The sequence below is a fragment of the Amblyraja radiata genome, chromosome 2, assembly GCF_010909765.2.
Source record: "Amblyraja radiata isolate CabotCenter1 chromosome 2, sAmbRad1.1.pri, whole genome shotgun sequence".
NCBI classification, from domain to species: Eukaryota; Metazoa; Chordata; class Chondrichthyes; order Rajiformes; family Rajidae; genus Amblyraja; species Amblyraja radiata.
The window spans coordinates 51,102,991-51,120,424 of record NC_045957.1 but is presented as its reverse complement, the minus strand read 5'-3'; the positions used below and the strand labels follow the sequence as shown (position 1 = coordinate 51,120,424).

Sequence of the window (17,434 nt, the reverse complement as noted above, 5' to 3'; positions counted from 1 at the left end):
GTCAATAGAAGCAATTGTATGTCATATAGTGGATGCATTAGTGATAATTTTTCAAAACTCTTTAGATTCTGGAGTAGTTCCTGAGGATTGGAGGGTAGCTAATGTAACCCCACTTTTTAAAAAGGGAGGGAGAGAGAAAACGGGGAATTACAGACAAGTTAGTCTAACGTCGGTAGTGGGGAAACTGCTAGAGTCAGTTATTAAAGATGGGATAGCAGCACATTTGGAAAGAGGTGAAATCATTGGACAAAGTCAGCATGGATTTACGAAAGGTAAATCATGTCTGACGAATCTTATAGAATTTTTCGAGGATGTAACTAGTAGAGTGGATAAGGGAGAACCACTCTACTAGTTACATCCTCAAAATGTTTGTAAGAGACTATGGTCTTTGATTATTGCAGGGATGGTACATGGAGGTCCCTAGATTATTATTTTTTTGCAAAACAGCTTTTTTTCTGCATGTCAATTTCCAAAGTACCTTTTAAGTGGTTCTCCAGTTCCCGATGAAAATCGTATTATAACCAATTGGGCAAACATAATACGAATAGAGCTCCCTATTTCATCAATCACATTATATCCAAGTCACAGTAAGGAAACAAGCATTATAGCAGAACTGCCTGTATGAGAATCAATATCAAATGCTGCATCGTTTTTCTTTATTCTCTTACATAATATTTGTATGTTATCACATTTCAGCAACTTAACATACTTCCTTAAAATAATTAAGCTTAAATCATGTGTAGGACGGAACTGCATATGCTGGTTTACACTGAAGATAGACAAAATGCTTGAGTAACTCAGTGGGCCAGGCAGCATCTCTGGAGAGAAGGAATAGGTGACGTTTCAGGTCGAGACCCTTCTTCAGACCTCAAATCATGTATTACTACAAATCATGTAATATTATAGAATGGATACATTTCTTGCTTTGAACAGGCTAATCCCACCTTAAAATAATAAAAGCTGGAAAGCAGCTTATCACCATGGGGTGAGAGATGGTTTTGAATTTGCAGTCAATCCCGATGGGAAGCTGGCCAAGCAAATGCATCTCCACCACAAAGTTAGCAACAAGTCTGGGTTTCACTTTCTGCACCAAACATCCAACCTCATCATCTGTGGGAAGGCAGGATATGACTGTCTACTGTGTTACTTATTTCAAGATGTTTTATTGTGAGTTGTGAAAAAGATGAACATTAATCTGAGAGATGACAAGGTGCCTGCATGATCAGGGCCCTTGATGAGCAGAAAGAGGTTGGGCATGGGATGATAGTTGGCAAGGACCTCGAGTAACCCATTGATTATTTTTTATGAAAAGTGAGATGATGATGGTGGTTTTTAAAAGAGCGTATTTGTTTGCTATCAGTTAATGACATTTGTTGAACATTTCTATTTAATATGGAACCTCCTTTGTAACATTATGACACCTAAACTCCAAATACCTTGGGGGGGGGGGGGGGGAAGAAGGAAGAGATGTAAAATACTTTGGTAGCTAATTATTAGGGCAGGTGAACACCAGCTTTATGCATACATACATGGCAATGTACATGGCAAACCTTGGTGTCAAATACCCATTGTCGATTGACACTTTGCTTGTCTGTCTTTTGTCACCTGTTGTGATACTTCAGTCAAATCCTCCTCAGTTGTTTTATTGTAGTATTTTACTTCTAGCACTTCAATGATTTAGATTAATAAGACCATTGATGAGCCTTGTCAGGCAAACAAATTTGAAACATTCCTGATTGTCCATATTGGTTCTTACTAAACATTTTCTTCACATTGGACACGTACTTCCAAACACTCTTGCAAATTATATTAATAGTCCTACTCCCATACCCCCCCCCCCCCCCCCCCCCCCCCCTCCTCCCCACAATGTTTTTAATTCTTGGGCATGCAGGCACTTATATCAACTGCCAGATTTAATGTACATGCCTAACTGCACATATGTAGATGGTGGGCATGCAACCACTCTGTTACATTACTGAAGTCTTTGTGATGAAGTTATTCCCACATTGCAATTCTGTAACATTCTTTTGACACTAAGGTTTGCCATGTACAGTTGGTCTTACCGTACATTGATTTCCTTTGCTGAATATCAAAAATGTGCATATTCCACAGAAGGATAAGGCTTTAGTTTATTCCTTGCATATTTAAAACAGCTAGCAGTTTTGAAATACCCATTCAGCTTTATGTTTTATGTTCTGAGCCGTGGGCTTGTTGAACTTTGGTTACATTGCAACTGACCTGCATGAAAGCATGTCAGGTCATTGTTGTAGCATGTGGGTTAGAACAGTGGAAACTTGAATTAATAACCAGATAATGTGTGGATTATAACATTGCAGTGTATGAAAATAGGTTGTTCCATTTCCTACATTAAAACAGTAACAACTTAATTAGTTGTAAAATATGTAGAGAACGACATGGCATATAGTATAAATACATCAATTTCTCTTTCTTTCACTTACCTGCCCAATACATTTACACTTTACTTGGAATGGGACATATTCTTTTTCTCGACTGTACATTCCTATTGCAATCTTATTTATTCGTTTTTCTTGGTCTTCTTCAAATTTAAGATCAGCCATGTTATCAAAGAGTTTGGCAAGGTGACAGGTGACCTGAAATAAATATTGACTAAGTTATTAAAAGGATACCTTTAAAATATATATTTTGTTATGCAGGTGGATTTCTGGTAACAGCTAAAAAAGTTGGTATAGCTATATTGCTTGGTTAAGCAATCATTTATGGCTATGAGGGATGCTATATAAGAAAGAGTGTGTAACATTGATTTTGTTTTGTTTCGTCATGTCATGTGTAGAGCTACAGTGAAAAGTGTTTGAGTGCCATCATGTCAAAGAAAAGATGATACATGAACACAATCAAGATGTCCACAGTGTACAAATGAAGGATAAAGGATACAACATTTAGTGAAAATATAAATTTGAAATTTGATAAAGTCTGATTAATATATTTCAACGGTCTTCAAAGAGATAGATGGGAGGGCAGGACCTGACTCTAGCTGATGAGAGGACAGTTCAGTGCCTGAACTCAGCTAGGGGGCGCTCCTCTGTGTGCAGCCATGTCAGCAGCGCGTCAGTTTTTCCAGCTTTTTTTAATTTTTTTTAGTATGTTTTAAAGTGTGTATTTTGTGTTTCTTCGTGTGTTTTGTGTGGGGGGTGGTGTGGGGGGGGTGAGGGGGAAACCGCTTCGGTCGCCTCCTCCATGGAGAGGCGACTTTTTCCAGGTCGCCTCCCCCGTGGCCTAACATCAAGGATCGACGCGGCCTTTCCCAGAGACGCGCCCGGGGCTTCAGCGGCGGGCGCAGCGTGGACTCTCGGCGTGGAGCGGGTGAGCCCTCGCTGGGGCTCGCTGGAGGGGAGCGCTCCGTTTCGCTGGCCCGGGGCAGCCAGCAGCCTGAAGTCGCAGCCTGAAGCCGCGGTCTGCAGAGCTCCAGCTGGTGCGGCGTCTACAGCCCGGGATCTCACGTTGGGGACCCGGGGGAAGAAGAAGCCATCACTGCCGGCCCGCGGCCGACTTCTACCGCGGGGCCGGCATGGACTTACCATCACCGCTGGAGGGGAGCTTCGACCGCCGGCCCTGCAGTCTACGGTGTTTCTGGCTGCGGCAGGGACTTTAAATCTCGACCGCCGGCCTGCGGCCTACAACAATCTAAAGCCGCGGTCTCCGGTGAGGAAGAGCCGATCCTGGACTGACTGGACTCTGGTCCTGTACACGGGGGGGAAATGGAGGAGGACTGGCCAATTTTTTGTGCCTTCCACCACAGTGATGAATGCTGTGGTGGATGTTTGTGTTACAGTTTTATTGTGTGTTCTTTATTATTGTACTGCTGCTGACAACCCAAATTTCCACCAACCCTGGTTGTGTGGCAAATAAATTATATCTATCTATCTATCTATAACAGCTGGGAAGAAACTGTCCCTGAATCTCAAGGTATGCATATTCAAACCTCTGTACGTCGTGCCAGATGGGAGAGGGGAGAAGAGGGAGTGGCCGCGGTGTTATGCTGGTAGCCTTGCCATGGCAGTGTGAAGTGTAGATGGAGTCAATGAGAGAGGGAGTGGTATTGGATCGAGTTTTGGGATTAACCTCGGTAAATGAAAGTGGGGGAGCATTATGTGGCAGTGATCAAAATTCAGTGAGATTTAGAGCATTAACAAAAGAAGATAAATATATTTCAAAAGTGGATGCTTTAATTTGGCCCTTTTACTTGGATGAGGTAGGATTTAGCAAAAGTGAACTGGAAGCAGTTACTCGAAGGTAAATTGGCATCAGAACAGTTTCTCATCTGTCCACAATAACTTTTTCCAGAACTATTCAGGAAGGAAAAATACTGAGGCTTCAGAACAACATGAACCATTTAAAAGATAAGCAAGTGCAACTTATTCTAGATTTCCATGCCTGTTATGAAACACCCAAAGTAGGTTAAAGAGATTAATGGGAATTCTTCTGGCAGATACAAAGAGCTCAACAATATGGAAAGCCTGGAGGAGTATAAAATTGCAGAGGTGAAATTAAATGTCAAGTACTACATTTAATGTTGGTCACATGAAAGGACTGTGTGATTGCAAAGAAGTATATGCTGGTGCTCAGGAAACATGTGAGAGTGCTGGAGGCAGAAGCCCTCATTATATTCAACAAGTACTGGTGTACGCCCTTTAAGAGCTTTAGAATTCTAGGCTATGGATAGTACTAGGGGTGTATGATTAAGCTGTTTCGTCTTTAACTAATGCACACAGTTGGTCAAGTAATTACCCTTCTGTGTCATAAATTCCCCATGATACTATAAAGGAAATTAGAATGCAAAAAGGCTGTCTGAAGGGATACTGGCTGATAAAAAACAAAGACCCCTAAAATGTTCTACAAATAAGTTAAGGGAATGAGCATTAGACTGGAAAGAGTAAGCTCTATTCAAAACCAAAATGGTAGCATGTGTGCGGAAGAAGAAACATACAAACGTCTGACTGAACACAAAATAGGAGCGATGATATTAGGATGGAAGGATAATGATATATCTATTTTACATCTACCCTATCAAACCCCTTCGGAATTCATTGAAGTCACAGCAGAAAAGATAAGCAAAAATCACAGTGAGAAATCACAGTGTACAAGCTATTTCAAGAACAAATTACTATAATAAATTTTATCGGTAGACAAAAATGCTGGTGAAACTCAGCGGGTGAGGCAGTATCTGTGGGGAGAAGGAATAGGCGACGTTTCGGATTGAGACCATCCTTCAGAAGAAGTGTTTCGACCCAAAACGTCACCCATTCCTTCTCTCCATAGATGCTGCCTCACCTGCTGAGTTTCTCCAGCATTTTTGTCTACCATTGATTTTTCCAGCATCTGCAGTTCTTTCTTAAACATAATAAATTTGATGGCACCTTAGTAAAACTAAGTTTCCTATAGTTTTATTTCTGTACTCGTTTCACAATTTAATAGCTGTCATCTGCTCTTCATAACTCCAACATTTGTTCAACCTCTCCACAAAACCATCCACATGGCAGAACCTTACCCATTTCCCCTGCTTATCATCTGCCAGTCCATTTTCTTTAATCCTCTCTAGAATGTTTCAATTTAGAAAAAAATGAGCACAATTGTACAGGTCCACCACCAATTGTTTATATTTAAACCATTTCAAAGTAGTAGAAATTAATAATTACATACTACCATGAAAACAAAGAGAGATTACATAAATATAATCTCTGACGCCATACTTGGTGAAGGAGGCGCGCATTTGCAACTTTAGGACAGAAGACACATTTGATTTCCAACCAATCCTAATTCAGTTGGGTTCAAACATTAAAGCTCTACAGATGATCTCAATAGAGTTTTAATGCATTCAGAGATAGCAAAGGGTCTATTGAGTGACTAAAGTGTAAACAGTGTTAAAAAACATGACACCTAAATTCAAGGGGAATGGACATGCTAGGATTTGTGCGAGTACCTTGTTTAAGAGATATAATTATTGAATATAAGGCAGGAGAATGGGGTTGAGCGAAAGATAGATCAGCCATTATTGAACGGTAGTGATGACTCAATGGGTTGAATGGCCTAATTCTGCTCTTATGACATGAATTTAGACCTATCACAATGGGCAAACTTAGTGCAAGTAATCATATAGACATTTTAGCAGTGCTAGCATTTTTCTCCTGTACAATCCACAATGTTCTTTTTTAACACAACCAAATATGTACAGTGCCCTCCATAATGTTTGAGCCAAAGACCCATCATTTATTTATTTGCCTCTGTACTCCACAATTTGAGATTTGTAATAGAAAAAAATCACATGTGGTTAAAGTGCACATTGTCAGATTTTAATAAAAGCCATTTTTATACATTTTGGTTTCACCATGTAGAAATTACAGCAGTGTTAATACACAATTCCTCAATTTCAGGCTACCATAATGTTTGGGACACAGCAATGTCATGTAAATGAAAGTAGTCATGTTTAGTATTTTGTCGCATATCCTTTGCATGCAATGACTGCTTGAAGTCTGCGATTCAAGGACATCACCAGTTGCTGGGTGTCTTCTCTGGTGATGCTCTGCCAGGCCTGTATTGCAGCCATCTTTAGCTTATGCTTGTTTTGGGGGTTAGTCCCCTTCAGTTTTCTCTTCAGCTTATAAAAGGCATGCTCAATTGGGTTCAGATCAGGTGATTGACTTGGCCAATCAAGAATTGACCATTTTTTAGCTTTGAAAAACTCCTTTGTTGCTTTAGAAGTATGTTTGGGATCATTGTCTTGCTGTAGAAATAACAGCCGGCTAATGAGTTTTGAGGCATTTGTTTGAACTGGAGCAGAGAGGATGTGTCAGAATTCATTATGCTGCTACTATCAGCAGTTGTATCATCAATGAAGATAAGTGAGCCAGTACCTTCAGCAGCCATACATGCCCAGGTCATAACACCCCCACAACCGTGTTTCACAGACGAGGTGATATGCTCATCTTTGTTAATCTTTGTCTCATCTGTCCACAATAACTTTTTCCAGAAATGTGGTTGCTCTTTTAAGTACTTCTTGGCAAACTGTAACCTGGCCATCCTATTTGTGCAGCTAACCAGTGGTTTGCATCTTGCAGTGTAGCCTCTATTTCTGTTCATGTAGTCTTCTGCGGACAGTGGTCATTGACAAATCGACACCTGACTCCTGAGGAGTGTTTCTGATCTGTCGGAGAGGTGTTTGGGGATTTGTCTTTATTATAGAGAGAATTGGGATTGGTAAGCTCACCAGTGCTCTCTTTTTTCTTAATGATGTTCCAAATAGTTGATTTTGGTAAGCCTAAGGTTTGGCTGATGTCTCTAACAATTTTATTTTTGTTTCTCAGTCTCATAATGGCTTCTACAATATACAATACAATACGGTTTATTTGTCACATTGCACATAAGTGCAAGTGAAATGAATATGTCAGCAGCGGTACAATTATAAAGAACACACACAATAAAAATTTAACATAAACATCCACCACAGCATTCATCACTGTGGTGGAAGGCACACAATTTGGCCAGTCCTCCTCCATTTTCCCCCGTGGTCGGGACCTCAACCCTCCGCAGCCGTTGCTGCAGGCGTCCAGATGGTAAAAGGACAAGGTACAAGTCCAGGTAAGTCCAGAGTCGGCACTTCCCCACCGGAGACCGCGGCTTTAAGTTGGTGTAGGCCGCAGGCCGGCGGTTGAAGATGTAAAGTCCCTGCTGCGCCGCAGACAGAAGCACCGCAGACTGCAGGGCCGGCGGTCGAAGCTCCCCTCCAGGGGTGATGGTAAGTTCACGCCGGGCCCGCGGTAGAAGTTGACCGCGGGCCGGCAGTGATGGCTTCTTCTTCCCCCGGGTCCCCCACGAGGGATCCTGGGCTGCGGACGCCGCGCCAGCTGGAGCTGTGCAGACCGCTGCTTCAGGCTGCTGGCTGCCCCGGGCCAGCGAAATGGAGCGCTCCCCTCCAGCGAGGGCTCGCCCACTCCACGCCGAGAGTCCATGCTGTGCCCGCCGCTGAAGCCCCGGGCGCGTCTCCGGGAAAGGCCGCGCCAATCCTTGCTGTTAGGCCACGGGGAGGCGACCTGGAAAAAGTCGCCTCTCCATGGAGGAGGCGGCCAAAACGGTTTCCCCCTCACCGCCCCACACCACCCCCCACACAAAACACACAAAGAAACATTAAAAACATACTTTAAAACATACTAAAAAAAATTAAAAAGTTGAAAAAACTAATGCGCTGCTGACAGGGCTGCCGCCATTGCAGCGCCCCCACCGACCAGGTGGGGGCGCTGCAATTGACTTTCATTGGCACAACTTTGGTCCTCATGTTGATAAACTGCAATAAAAGTTTCCAAAGGTGATGGAAAGACTGGAGGAAAGACTAGGTGCTGAGACCTCTCTTATATCTGCATTAAGGAGGCATTTAAACACACCTGAGCAATTACAAACACCTGTGAAGCCATGTGTCCCAAACATGATGGTGGCCTGAAATGGTGGGACAATGTATAAACATAGCTGTCATTTCTACATGGTGAAACCTAAAATGTATTAAAATACCCTTTAATAAAATCTGACAATGTGCACTTTAACCACTAGATTTTTTTCTATTACAAATCTCAAATTGTGCAGTACAGAGGCAAATAAATAAATGATGGGTCTTTGTCCCAAACAATATGGAGAGCACTGTATTTTTAAAGCATTCTTCTATGAGTGTACTTGGTGAATTAGCTTTAGGATTTATCTAACATTAAATCTAGTTAGTTAATTAAACTCAAATTAAATGCCTGAATTCAGCACCACATTCGTGAGAGAAGTTTTGTGGATTAAAACATACAACAATAACAAAAATAATTTGAAACGCACTCAAACCATGAGGAAAAAGTCTTCTATTTGAATAATAGATACTTTGATGATTAGTAATTCTCAAGGGGCCAATATTCAAATGGAATAATGAACTGTTCAGTCATTACAACTTGTTTTTGCTACTATTTAACGTAACGCTAAAAAAAAAAACATTTCAATTTTGCTAAAATCTCCGGTTCACAGTTTCAACAACTCATTAATGCTTCTTAACCAGCTACTTTACAAACAATTGATTTTTTTTTAAACAGTCAATTTATGGATAGCTTTCATTCTGGCTAGCATATTTTTCAAAATGTCAATCATTTTCCAAATGATGTCACTGACTGGGGATCTTGCTCATTGTGAAGCAATGGCCCTCTGTCTACTCAGCAGATGAAGATTGATGTGTTCTATACTCAGCAGATGAAGTTTGAATATACATGTGTGTGTGCGCGCATGTGTGTGGGTACATATCTATATTACTAAAAGTCTGTTCTTGACCGGTTTTGGCCATCTGTGCTGCGATTTCCGAGAGAACGCCGCCACCTACGGCCATCATTTTTGGCCACCTCGCTCAGAGCCCCCCTCCGCCGTATGTGTGCCGAGGATTTTTCCCTTCGATGAAAAATGACAGGTATATTACAAAATTCCCCATTCTCTCTGCTGCTCCTGCTGGTGGGAGGGGGAGGGACTATAAAACCAGGAAGTGGTGTGACTCAATTAATCTCGGCAAGCTGGAGCTCTGTCAATTAGTCTCTGTCACTGAGCTCTGAATGACACTGAACAAATGTCGACAGCACAGTGAGTGAGTAGACTTAATTTGGTTTGAAAATGAAAATATAGATAGTTTGAAGTAAAATAGCACTGCCTGCAAATGGTTGTTTGGGTTTGGGTTGAGTAAAAAAGGCACTCTCTCTCTCTCTCGCCCCCTGTCTCTCCCTATCCCTCTCTCTCCCCCCCCCTCCCTCTCCCCCCCCCCCCCCTCTCCCTCTCCCCCCTCCCCTCCCCTCTCCCTCTCCCCCCCCCCTCCTCTCCCCCCTCTCCTCTCCCCCCCTCCCCCCCTCTCCTCTCCCCCCCCTCTCCTCTCCCCCCCCCCCCCTCTCCTCTCCCCCCCCTCTCCTCTCCCCCCCCTCCTCTCTCCCCTCCTCTCCTCTCCCCCCCTCCTCTCTCCCCTCCTCCCCCTCTCCTGCCCCCCCTCTCCTCTCCCCCCCTCTCCTCTCTCCCCCCCTCTCCTCTCCCCCATCTCCTCTCTCCCCCTCTCTCTCTATCCCCTCTTTTTCTCCCCCTCCATCCCCTCCCCCACCGTCCCTCCCCTAACCCCCCTCCCCTCCACACACCCCCACCCCCCTTCCCTCCACCCTCCCTCCCCCTCCCCACCTCTCACCCCCCTCTCAGCACACCCTCTCTCTCCCCCTCTCCCCCCTCCCCCTCTCTCCTCCCTCTCTCTCTCTCTCCCCTCCATCCACTCCCCCACCCTCCCTCCCTCCCCTAAACCCCCTCCCCTCCACACCCCCTACCCTCTTCCCTCCACCCTCTACACTCCCTCCCCCTGCCTGCTCCCCCCTCTCAGCACCCCCTCTCTCTCCCCCTCACTCTCACCTCCCCTCCCACCTTTCCCCCCTCACCTACCCTCCCTCTTCTCCTCCTCTCCACCCCCCTATCCCTCTTGCCCCTCTCTCTCTCTGTGTCTCTGTCTCTCTCTCTGTCTCTGCCCCTCTCTCTGCCCTCACTTTCTACCCCCCCCTCCCCTCTCTAGATGTGACTGCAAGTTGGGGGCTATGCGTCAGTAGATAGGGTGGTTATGGGGTAAAAGGAGCAAATTAATAATATTAATATAATATCAAGGGGGGTAATTAGCGTGTGCGGGGGGGGAGGGATAGTTAGTGTGTGACGCTGCATGTCGCCTTCCCCCTCACAACCGCATGTTGGGGGAACAGACCCAACGGGTCTGCACTTGGTCTAGTGTGTATATATATGTATACGTGGGTCGGTATGTGCGGGCATGTGTGTGCGCGTGCAAACGCTTGCGTGTGCAAACTTGCCTATTACTTCATAAAATAATGTAATTACTAAAAGTGAATAGCATACCTGTCCAGGCTGTGTTCCTTTTGACAGGATATCCAATAGGTCTGCCGAGGACACAAAATAAAACCTTGGGAAAGCTAAACGTTTGGTTTCAAGGTACTCAGCTAAAGTTTTTTCACACAGGCCTAGCCTACAAGAATGAAAATTTATAAAATATTTAAATTTCATACATTACAACATTTTGAATGTACATTACTCCTCAAAATGCAATAACACATCAGCAAGACTATACATCACAAAACATTAATCTTGAAATACTCATAAACTTCCAGAGTTCATGAAAAGTGAAACACAAAGTTTTATTTTTTTCTTATCAAGTTACAATTCAATGCTTTTTGGTGTCAATGTAATCGTCGTACTAGCCCAGCTTCCATAAAGCCTTTATTAGCATAAATGACAAGTAGATATGTAATAGCTGGAGTTACTCCAGTTTTTTGTGTGTATCTTAGGATCATTAACATGCCTGATGCAACTGTAGTGCAGGCCTGCCTCTGTAGTTTTAAAATGGGATGGGAAAGATATTACCAAGGTGTTGACTGACCCAAGGTCTTCTGCCTGCTATTCAAAACTAATGACCATTATCCAATCAAAAAAGGAAAAAAATAGCACCACGGCATGTGGTGAAGGATTGATGGCTTATGCTTGTTATTTCACAAGCATATCTGCTATATATTTTTTAAGATTAAGGGGCCCAAAAGTTAGGAACATACAGATGCCAACATACACATCTAAATGTATTAAATACCACCATATCTTTAAAGTCTTACCTTTGCTGCAGAGCCTCAAGTTTTTCATATAATTTGGGTTTATTTGTTGCTTCGATTACGTTTTTTGTCTGTGCTGTTTTGAACATTAATTCCTTTTTGCAAAAGCAAAACATCAAAAATAATTATCTGAATTTTAAATAATTATGATTTTTACAGGGTGAATCACAGCTCTAAAATATGTATGTCCTTTAAGAAACATGAAAATTAAAGATAGATTATGACATGGCAATGGGTGCAGAAGATGCTTTCTAAAGCATGATCATAAAGGGTATGTTTCAATGGAAGTAAAGGGATTATCAGTCAGTGCAATGAGATCCAACTCAACTAGCTGTATCCTGAGGCATGGTAGCACAGCTATTATTAATGCCGTCTCATTTCCAGATGCGAATATGGGCTTGGATGCTGCCTTTGATGAGTTTGCATGTAATCTCTGTAATCTTGTGGGTTTCCTTCTGGTGTTCTGGTTTCCTTGCACATAGCAAAAGCATGATGGTAAGTTAAATGGCTGTCCAGTGTATGTTAATGGCAAAACAATTAAATGGATGCTGGTGGACAAGTAAGAGAGAAAGTTACTGTGCTACAGGGAAATAAGAAGAGAAGATAATGGATGAATGGGATTGCTAAATGGAGACAACATGGATCCTTGGGTCAAATGGCCTCTGTGTTGTTCTACTATTTAGTACAAGTTAATCTTCAAGAACAATATGGCACATCGTTTGATTTTTTGTTGTAGAGTGCCTCTGAATGTACTTAGAAATTGAATTAAACAAGCATGGTCTGTAAGAGGAATAAAAACTCCAAAAATGGTATCAGAACAGAAACTGCCTATCCAGGAGAGAAAGAAAGGAACCGACTCAATGTGGGAAAATGTGAAAGGATCGATTAGGACTTTGTTATCCGATCATTTGTTATAAAGATAATTTGGATTTTGTCCCTTGCAAAAACAGTAGTTCCAGATTAATTGAAAATGCCATTCTTATTTAATAAACTTTAGACTCATGCTACCAAAAAAAGGCAGATCATTTGAGCTGTGATTTTGCAACCAAGTTCAAAGAAGATCATGGCGATTTTGAATATCTTCCAATGTCACTGCTAATGTTACAACAGCTTAAATGAAAATATTGAGACATCAGGGCAAAATAATTTCAATTTGGAATCACAGTGGCAGTGTCACTTTCATCTTGCTCCCCAATGACAAGAGAATGATTTAGATTCCCTATCCCTCAGACATTGCTCTCAACCATATATTTTAGGAAGATCAATTTAGAGATAACCCGTAGGTAGAAAATGGAAGTCAAGGGAGAATCATTCATAAAGGTAAGAGCAGCTGAAAGAATAATAAGGTTAATATTTACTCTCCCTTGAACTAATTGGACAAATATAATTACATAGATCTTTTATTTAATTTGTCTGGTTTTAATGTGATGTAAGCAAAGTACTAAGTATGCATCTGCCTGCTTAGCTAACAATGAAACCCGATTAATAGCTAACCAAAAGGAAAGGAAATGAACTGAAGACAAAATGCTTCAGAAGCTGTAATTTCCATCCCATGTAGAACCATTCTCTTCACTCAATGTAGAGATACATGTTGATTTTATGGGGAAAGAGCAAGAGTTTTACTGATGGGAAAAAAAGATTGAGTGGAGAGATCAAACTCATTGCACCAGTCGTGGGCTTTGGTAACAGAGAGTGTTCCATGGTTGGAGGTGTTTCCAATCATCAGTCAGCCAGTTTGCATTTTCCCCCTCCAGGCTACCTATTCAGTTTCCATATGGCCAAGGGGGGGGGTCATATTGGTGTAATTAGAGCGTTAACAATACTGAATGCTGCCATTGGAATATACCTGGTGTGCACAATCATCAGAGACAAGATATTTCTAGCATTCGTAATTTAAACAGGAATGATAAATGGGCTAAAATACAAAGATAACAACAAATACATCATTGGAATTAGCACCTCATCACATCAGGAATCTTGTTTAGTGAAGCAGGCTACTGCTTTAAACCAAAGATAACCTTGCTATAGACACTTACTGCCTCCTGGTTGGGAGCCCTAAACAAAAGCAGAAATCAAAGGGAACCACTTGATATTTAAATATGCTAATATTTGATATATTTAAATATGCTAATATCTGCTGATATTTAAATTAGAGGACAGTGGACTTAGGGAGAGATGAGTTAGTTATGGGCAGACGGCAAGGTTTTGTACATGGCTGGTCATGTCTTTCTAACTTGATTGACTTTTTTTAAGGTGGTAACGATAGAGATCGATGACAGTGGGAGATGTTACTGCATGCAGAAAAGTTTAATAAAAATAAAATAATTCAACCTTAAAGTCTGTATCTATTCCATCAAACCGTTTGGCATCTTCAGGAAGTTGGTTTCGTATATCCTCAGATCCAATGAAAATACTCTCCAGGTGGGACCACGTGCGTTGAACTTCCATCCAGATAAAAATAACGGAATCTGCCACAGTCAACTTTTTTTGCCAGGTTGAAACCTGCTCAATAAAATATTCCACATATTTGTTCTGGAGTACAAATTGCAATTGCACCTATGAAGCAAAAATAAATAACTTTTAAGACAAAGAGAAATTGGACATTTAAGAATGAATTAGATATCACTTTATTACTGAAAAAGTTCAAATAAATTATCAGTAGTTCCTCGAATGTGGTCGAATTTATAATCACAGATCTCATCTACAATGCCATTATATTCTATCATGTAGCAAAATAGCCCCATAGCAGAAGTGTCCACGTCGCGGGGCTGGAAACTGGAAGTATCCTGAGCTAATTCTGCTACCACCATCATCTATTGCGACAAGTGATGGATTCCATTGATTGTCGCCGGAAGCTTGCATCCTTTTCAGGACGGACGATGACAGCGAGGTCAACATTTGTAACAAGATGGACACGATAAGAAGAAGATGTAGCAAAGCACTTATAAAGACAAACATTCTTCTCATTTATATAATTTTATTATTCTTCCATTAACACAAAGTTATAGAATCAAAATAAGCTAAATAACAGGTTATTTGACCCACTGACTCGATCAACTCTTTAGCTATCCACTCAGTCCAACTTTCCTCCTCCTCTGTCCTGTTACTCTCAAAATCCGATATGTTCTTGCACCCAATGTTCTTGAAATTCTGTGATTTCCTCTCATTCTTTGATAAAATGTATCAACATTTCTGCATGCACAATAACCAGCTCATTATATCAGAAGCAGAAGATCACTACTGTATTCAATGCTAGATAAGATAGGTTCACAGAAAAATGTACTTTCCTTGCAGCTGCTTTCAAAGTCCCTTTAAGGATAGATGATTAAGCCAGTGAAGAATGACAAAAAGGCTTGAATTAGAACCACTCAGTCCAACCAAATATCTAAGATGAGTCCTGAAGCAGGCATTAACTGCCTTCAAAAAGATATACAAGATGACCAATGCAAATTTTAGTTGACCACATGAAACACCTAAATATTGCCATTCTTGTATTACAAGAGGATATATTTCAGATACCTAAAGGAAACAACAGACAGGACAGGGAAAGCTATTTCATTCGACACCAACAGGACCAGTGTGGTTCATTTTCTCCAATGTGGTAGTCAGCTTTAACACATCTCACCCACCAAGAAACAGGTGTAAACTGATCAGCCATCTGTTAAACACACCACTCAGTTCTACTTTCCACTGATATTGAGTAGTTTCACATTACCCTCATATGACCTTGGATACATTCTTTGATAATAATATTGTCTTGTATAACAAAATGTAAAGGCACATAAAATTAAAGAATCATACTTGATTGTCATCTAAAATTTCAATGAGTTCTTCATCCAACTTCAGCAGAGGGGTACCCGTTCTATGATGTTCCTCATATGAAAATTCCATCGTGGTCCATGTATGGCTGATCTCTGTAAGGACCTTAAATTGGCAAATCATTGGTTATTTAGCCTGATCTATCCAAAGGTAGTATCCTATTTCCTGCAATCAGCTTTGAATAACACAATTTAACCACTTTTTTTTCTGATTTTACTTTTGGCATACATTATAGCTAGAATAAAAACATTATGTTTCAAGCCTCATAGCGCTGTGGCCGTTGGCGTTATGTTTAAAGCCTCATAGTGCTGTGGCCGGTAGCACTATGTTTAAAGCCTCATGGCTTTCAACGGCTGATTTTTACATACATTACAGCTAGAAGAGAAGCATCTATTTCTTCATCAGAATACACGTACAACGAGCAACTCAACAGAATCATTACTTTTCCATTCCCTCTGGACTGAATGCAGCATTATTGTTAATCCCACCAAGGATAACATTAAGTAGCAACCATTGTCAACATAGTTAGATCATTAAACACTTCCTCCATTAGATTGCAAATCGTAAGCATATTTTAATCTACTATTGCTAGTAATTTTAAGTTAAGACATTGCCTTGAAGACAAAATTGATAAAATTACATTGTGGCACATTAAAATTGCATCTTTTAAAAAAAAAGTCACCACTTTGCTCTCAGCCTGAATAAAGTCTTAAGAATAGAATTGGATTTTTAAATTATCTTTTGAAAAACACACCACTGACAAACATGACACAAAATAATACTGAGAACAAATTTTAATTATCTGTTCTTCAAATTCCAAGCTGGAAAGCTAAGCAATAAAAAAGTAAATGACCTTCTCTATTCCAAGTTCTTTCACAGCTTTATCTACGATATTCCGGACCTCATCTTCCACTCTGTGCAACTTGAGGGCTAACAGATCAGCCAGAATTGTATTCGTACTCATAATAAACTTAACCTGATAAGCAAGTAAAATGTCATATAATTCATATATTTGAATACAAGGTTATGAATATTACAAAAATCATATTTTCTAGGATATATGCAATGAAGTATCTTTGGTGTTCAGTAATTATAACTGAGCGCATATATTAGCTTTACATTGAAAAACTGAGATTGGTATAGATGTATACAAGTTTAAGATAACTAATATAATGTTTACTGCGATCTCTCAGAAGCATTATCATTAATCACTTCCAGATTTCATAATCCCCGAAATATAGAATCCAATGTTTATTAAGTCATAGCTGTGACTTGCGTGTGACAACAAATATAAAAATCATCGGACTTTTCAGCAAATAAACCATAAAGCAGTCGAATGAAATTATCAACATCATCCAATGTTATTGCATGGAACATATATATAAATGAATCGAGTATACATATTTTTGTGATAGAAAATGCTCCTTCTCCCACAGAAGCAGAATACTATCTGGAAGGTCTATTTGTTCATCTCGGTCCACAAGCGGGGTACACTGGAAAGAGAACCATTCATGCAAAAGCATAATGTGTTATGGAATCAACACAATGCCACGGTGGAAACATACAAAATGAAAACCAGCACGAGGTCTCCCAACTTCCCCTTTTTAATTCAATGATTTGTTTCTTGGGTTTACTTGATGTTGAGTGAGAGGTGATTGTTGTGGCACCAATACCAGATATTATCTCACACTGGAATGTTGATTCATCACCATCCATGATAATATCATATTGTCCTATTTTTGCAGACTGTGACTGCTGGCGTTTCTCAAAGATCTCCATTAAGACCCGTTCTTTTCACAATATCTATCAATTGTAATTGAAGGAAAAGAGAAAGAAAAGTGGGCAGCACGGTGGCGCAGCGGTAGAGTTGCTGCCTTACAGCGCCAGAGATCCAGGTTTGATCCTGACTACGGGTGCTGTCTGTATGGAGTTTGTAAGTTCTC

At 41.0% G+C, this 17,434-nt stretch overlaps 1 protein-coding gene across 1 annotated transcript in view; it reads right to left on the bottom strand.

The window, feature by feature from the left end:
* dnah11 (dynein axonemal heavy chain 11) overlaps positions 1 to 17,434 on the bottom strand; it is a 317,498-nt gene that overhangs the window by 211,673 nt on the left and 88,391 nt on the right. The window contains exons 24-29 of the mRNA XM_033046160.1: positions 16,345 to 16,467; positions 15,474 to 15,596; positions 14,004 to 14,228; positions 11,676 to 11,767; positions 10,912 to 11,038; positions 2,460 to 2,612 (exon numbers count right to left, since the gene is read on the bottom strand). Of these exons, the coding sequence (XP_032902051.1) occupies positions 2,460 to 2,612; positions 10,912 to 11,038; positions 11,676 to 11,767; positions 14,004 to 14,228; positions 15,474 to 15,596; positions 16,345 to 16,467 (843 nt within the window). The remainder of the gene's footprint in view (positions 1 to 2,459; positions 2,613 to 10,911; positions 11,039 to 11,675; positions 11,768 to 14,003; positions 14,229 to 15,473; positions 15,597 to 16,344; positions 16,468 to 17,434) is intronic.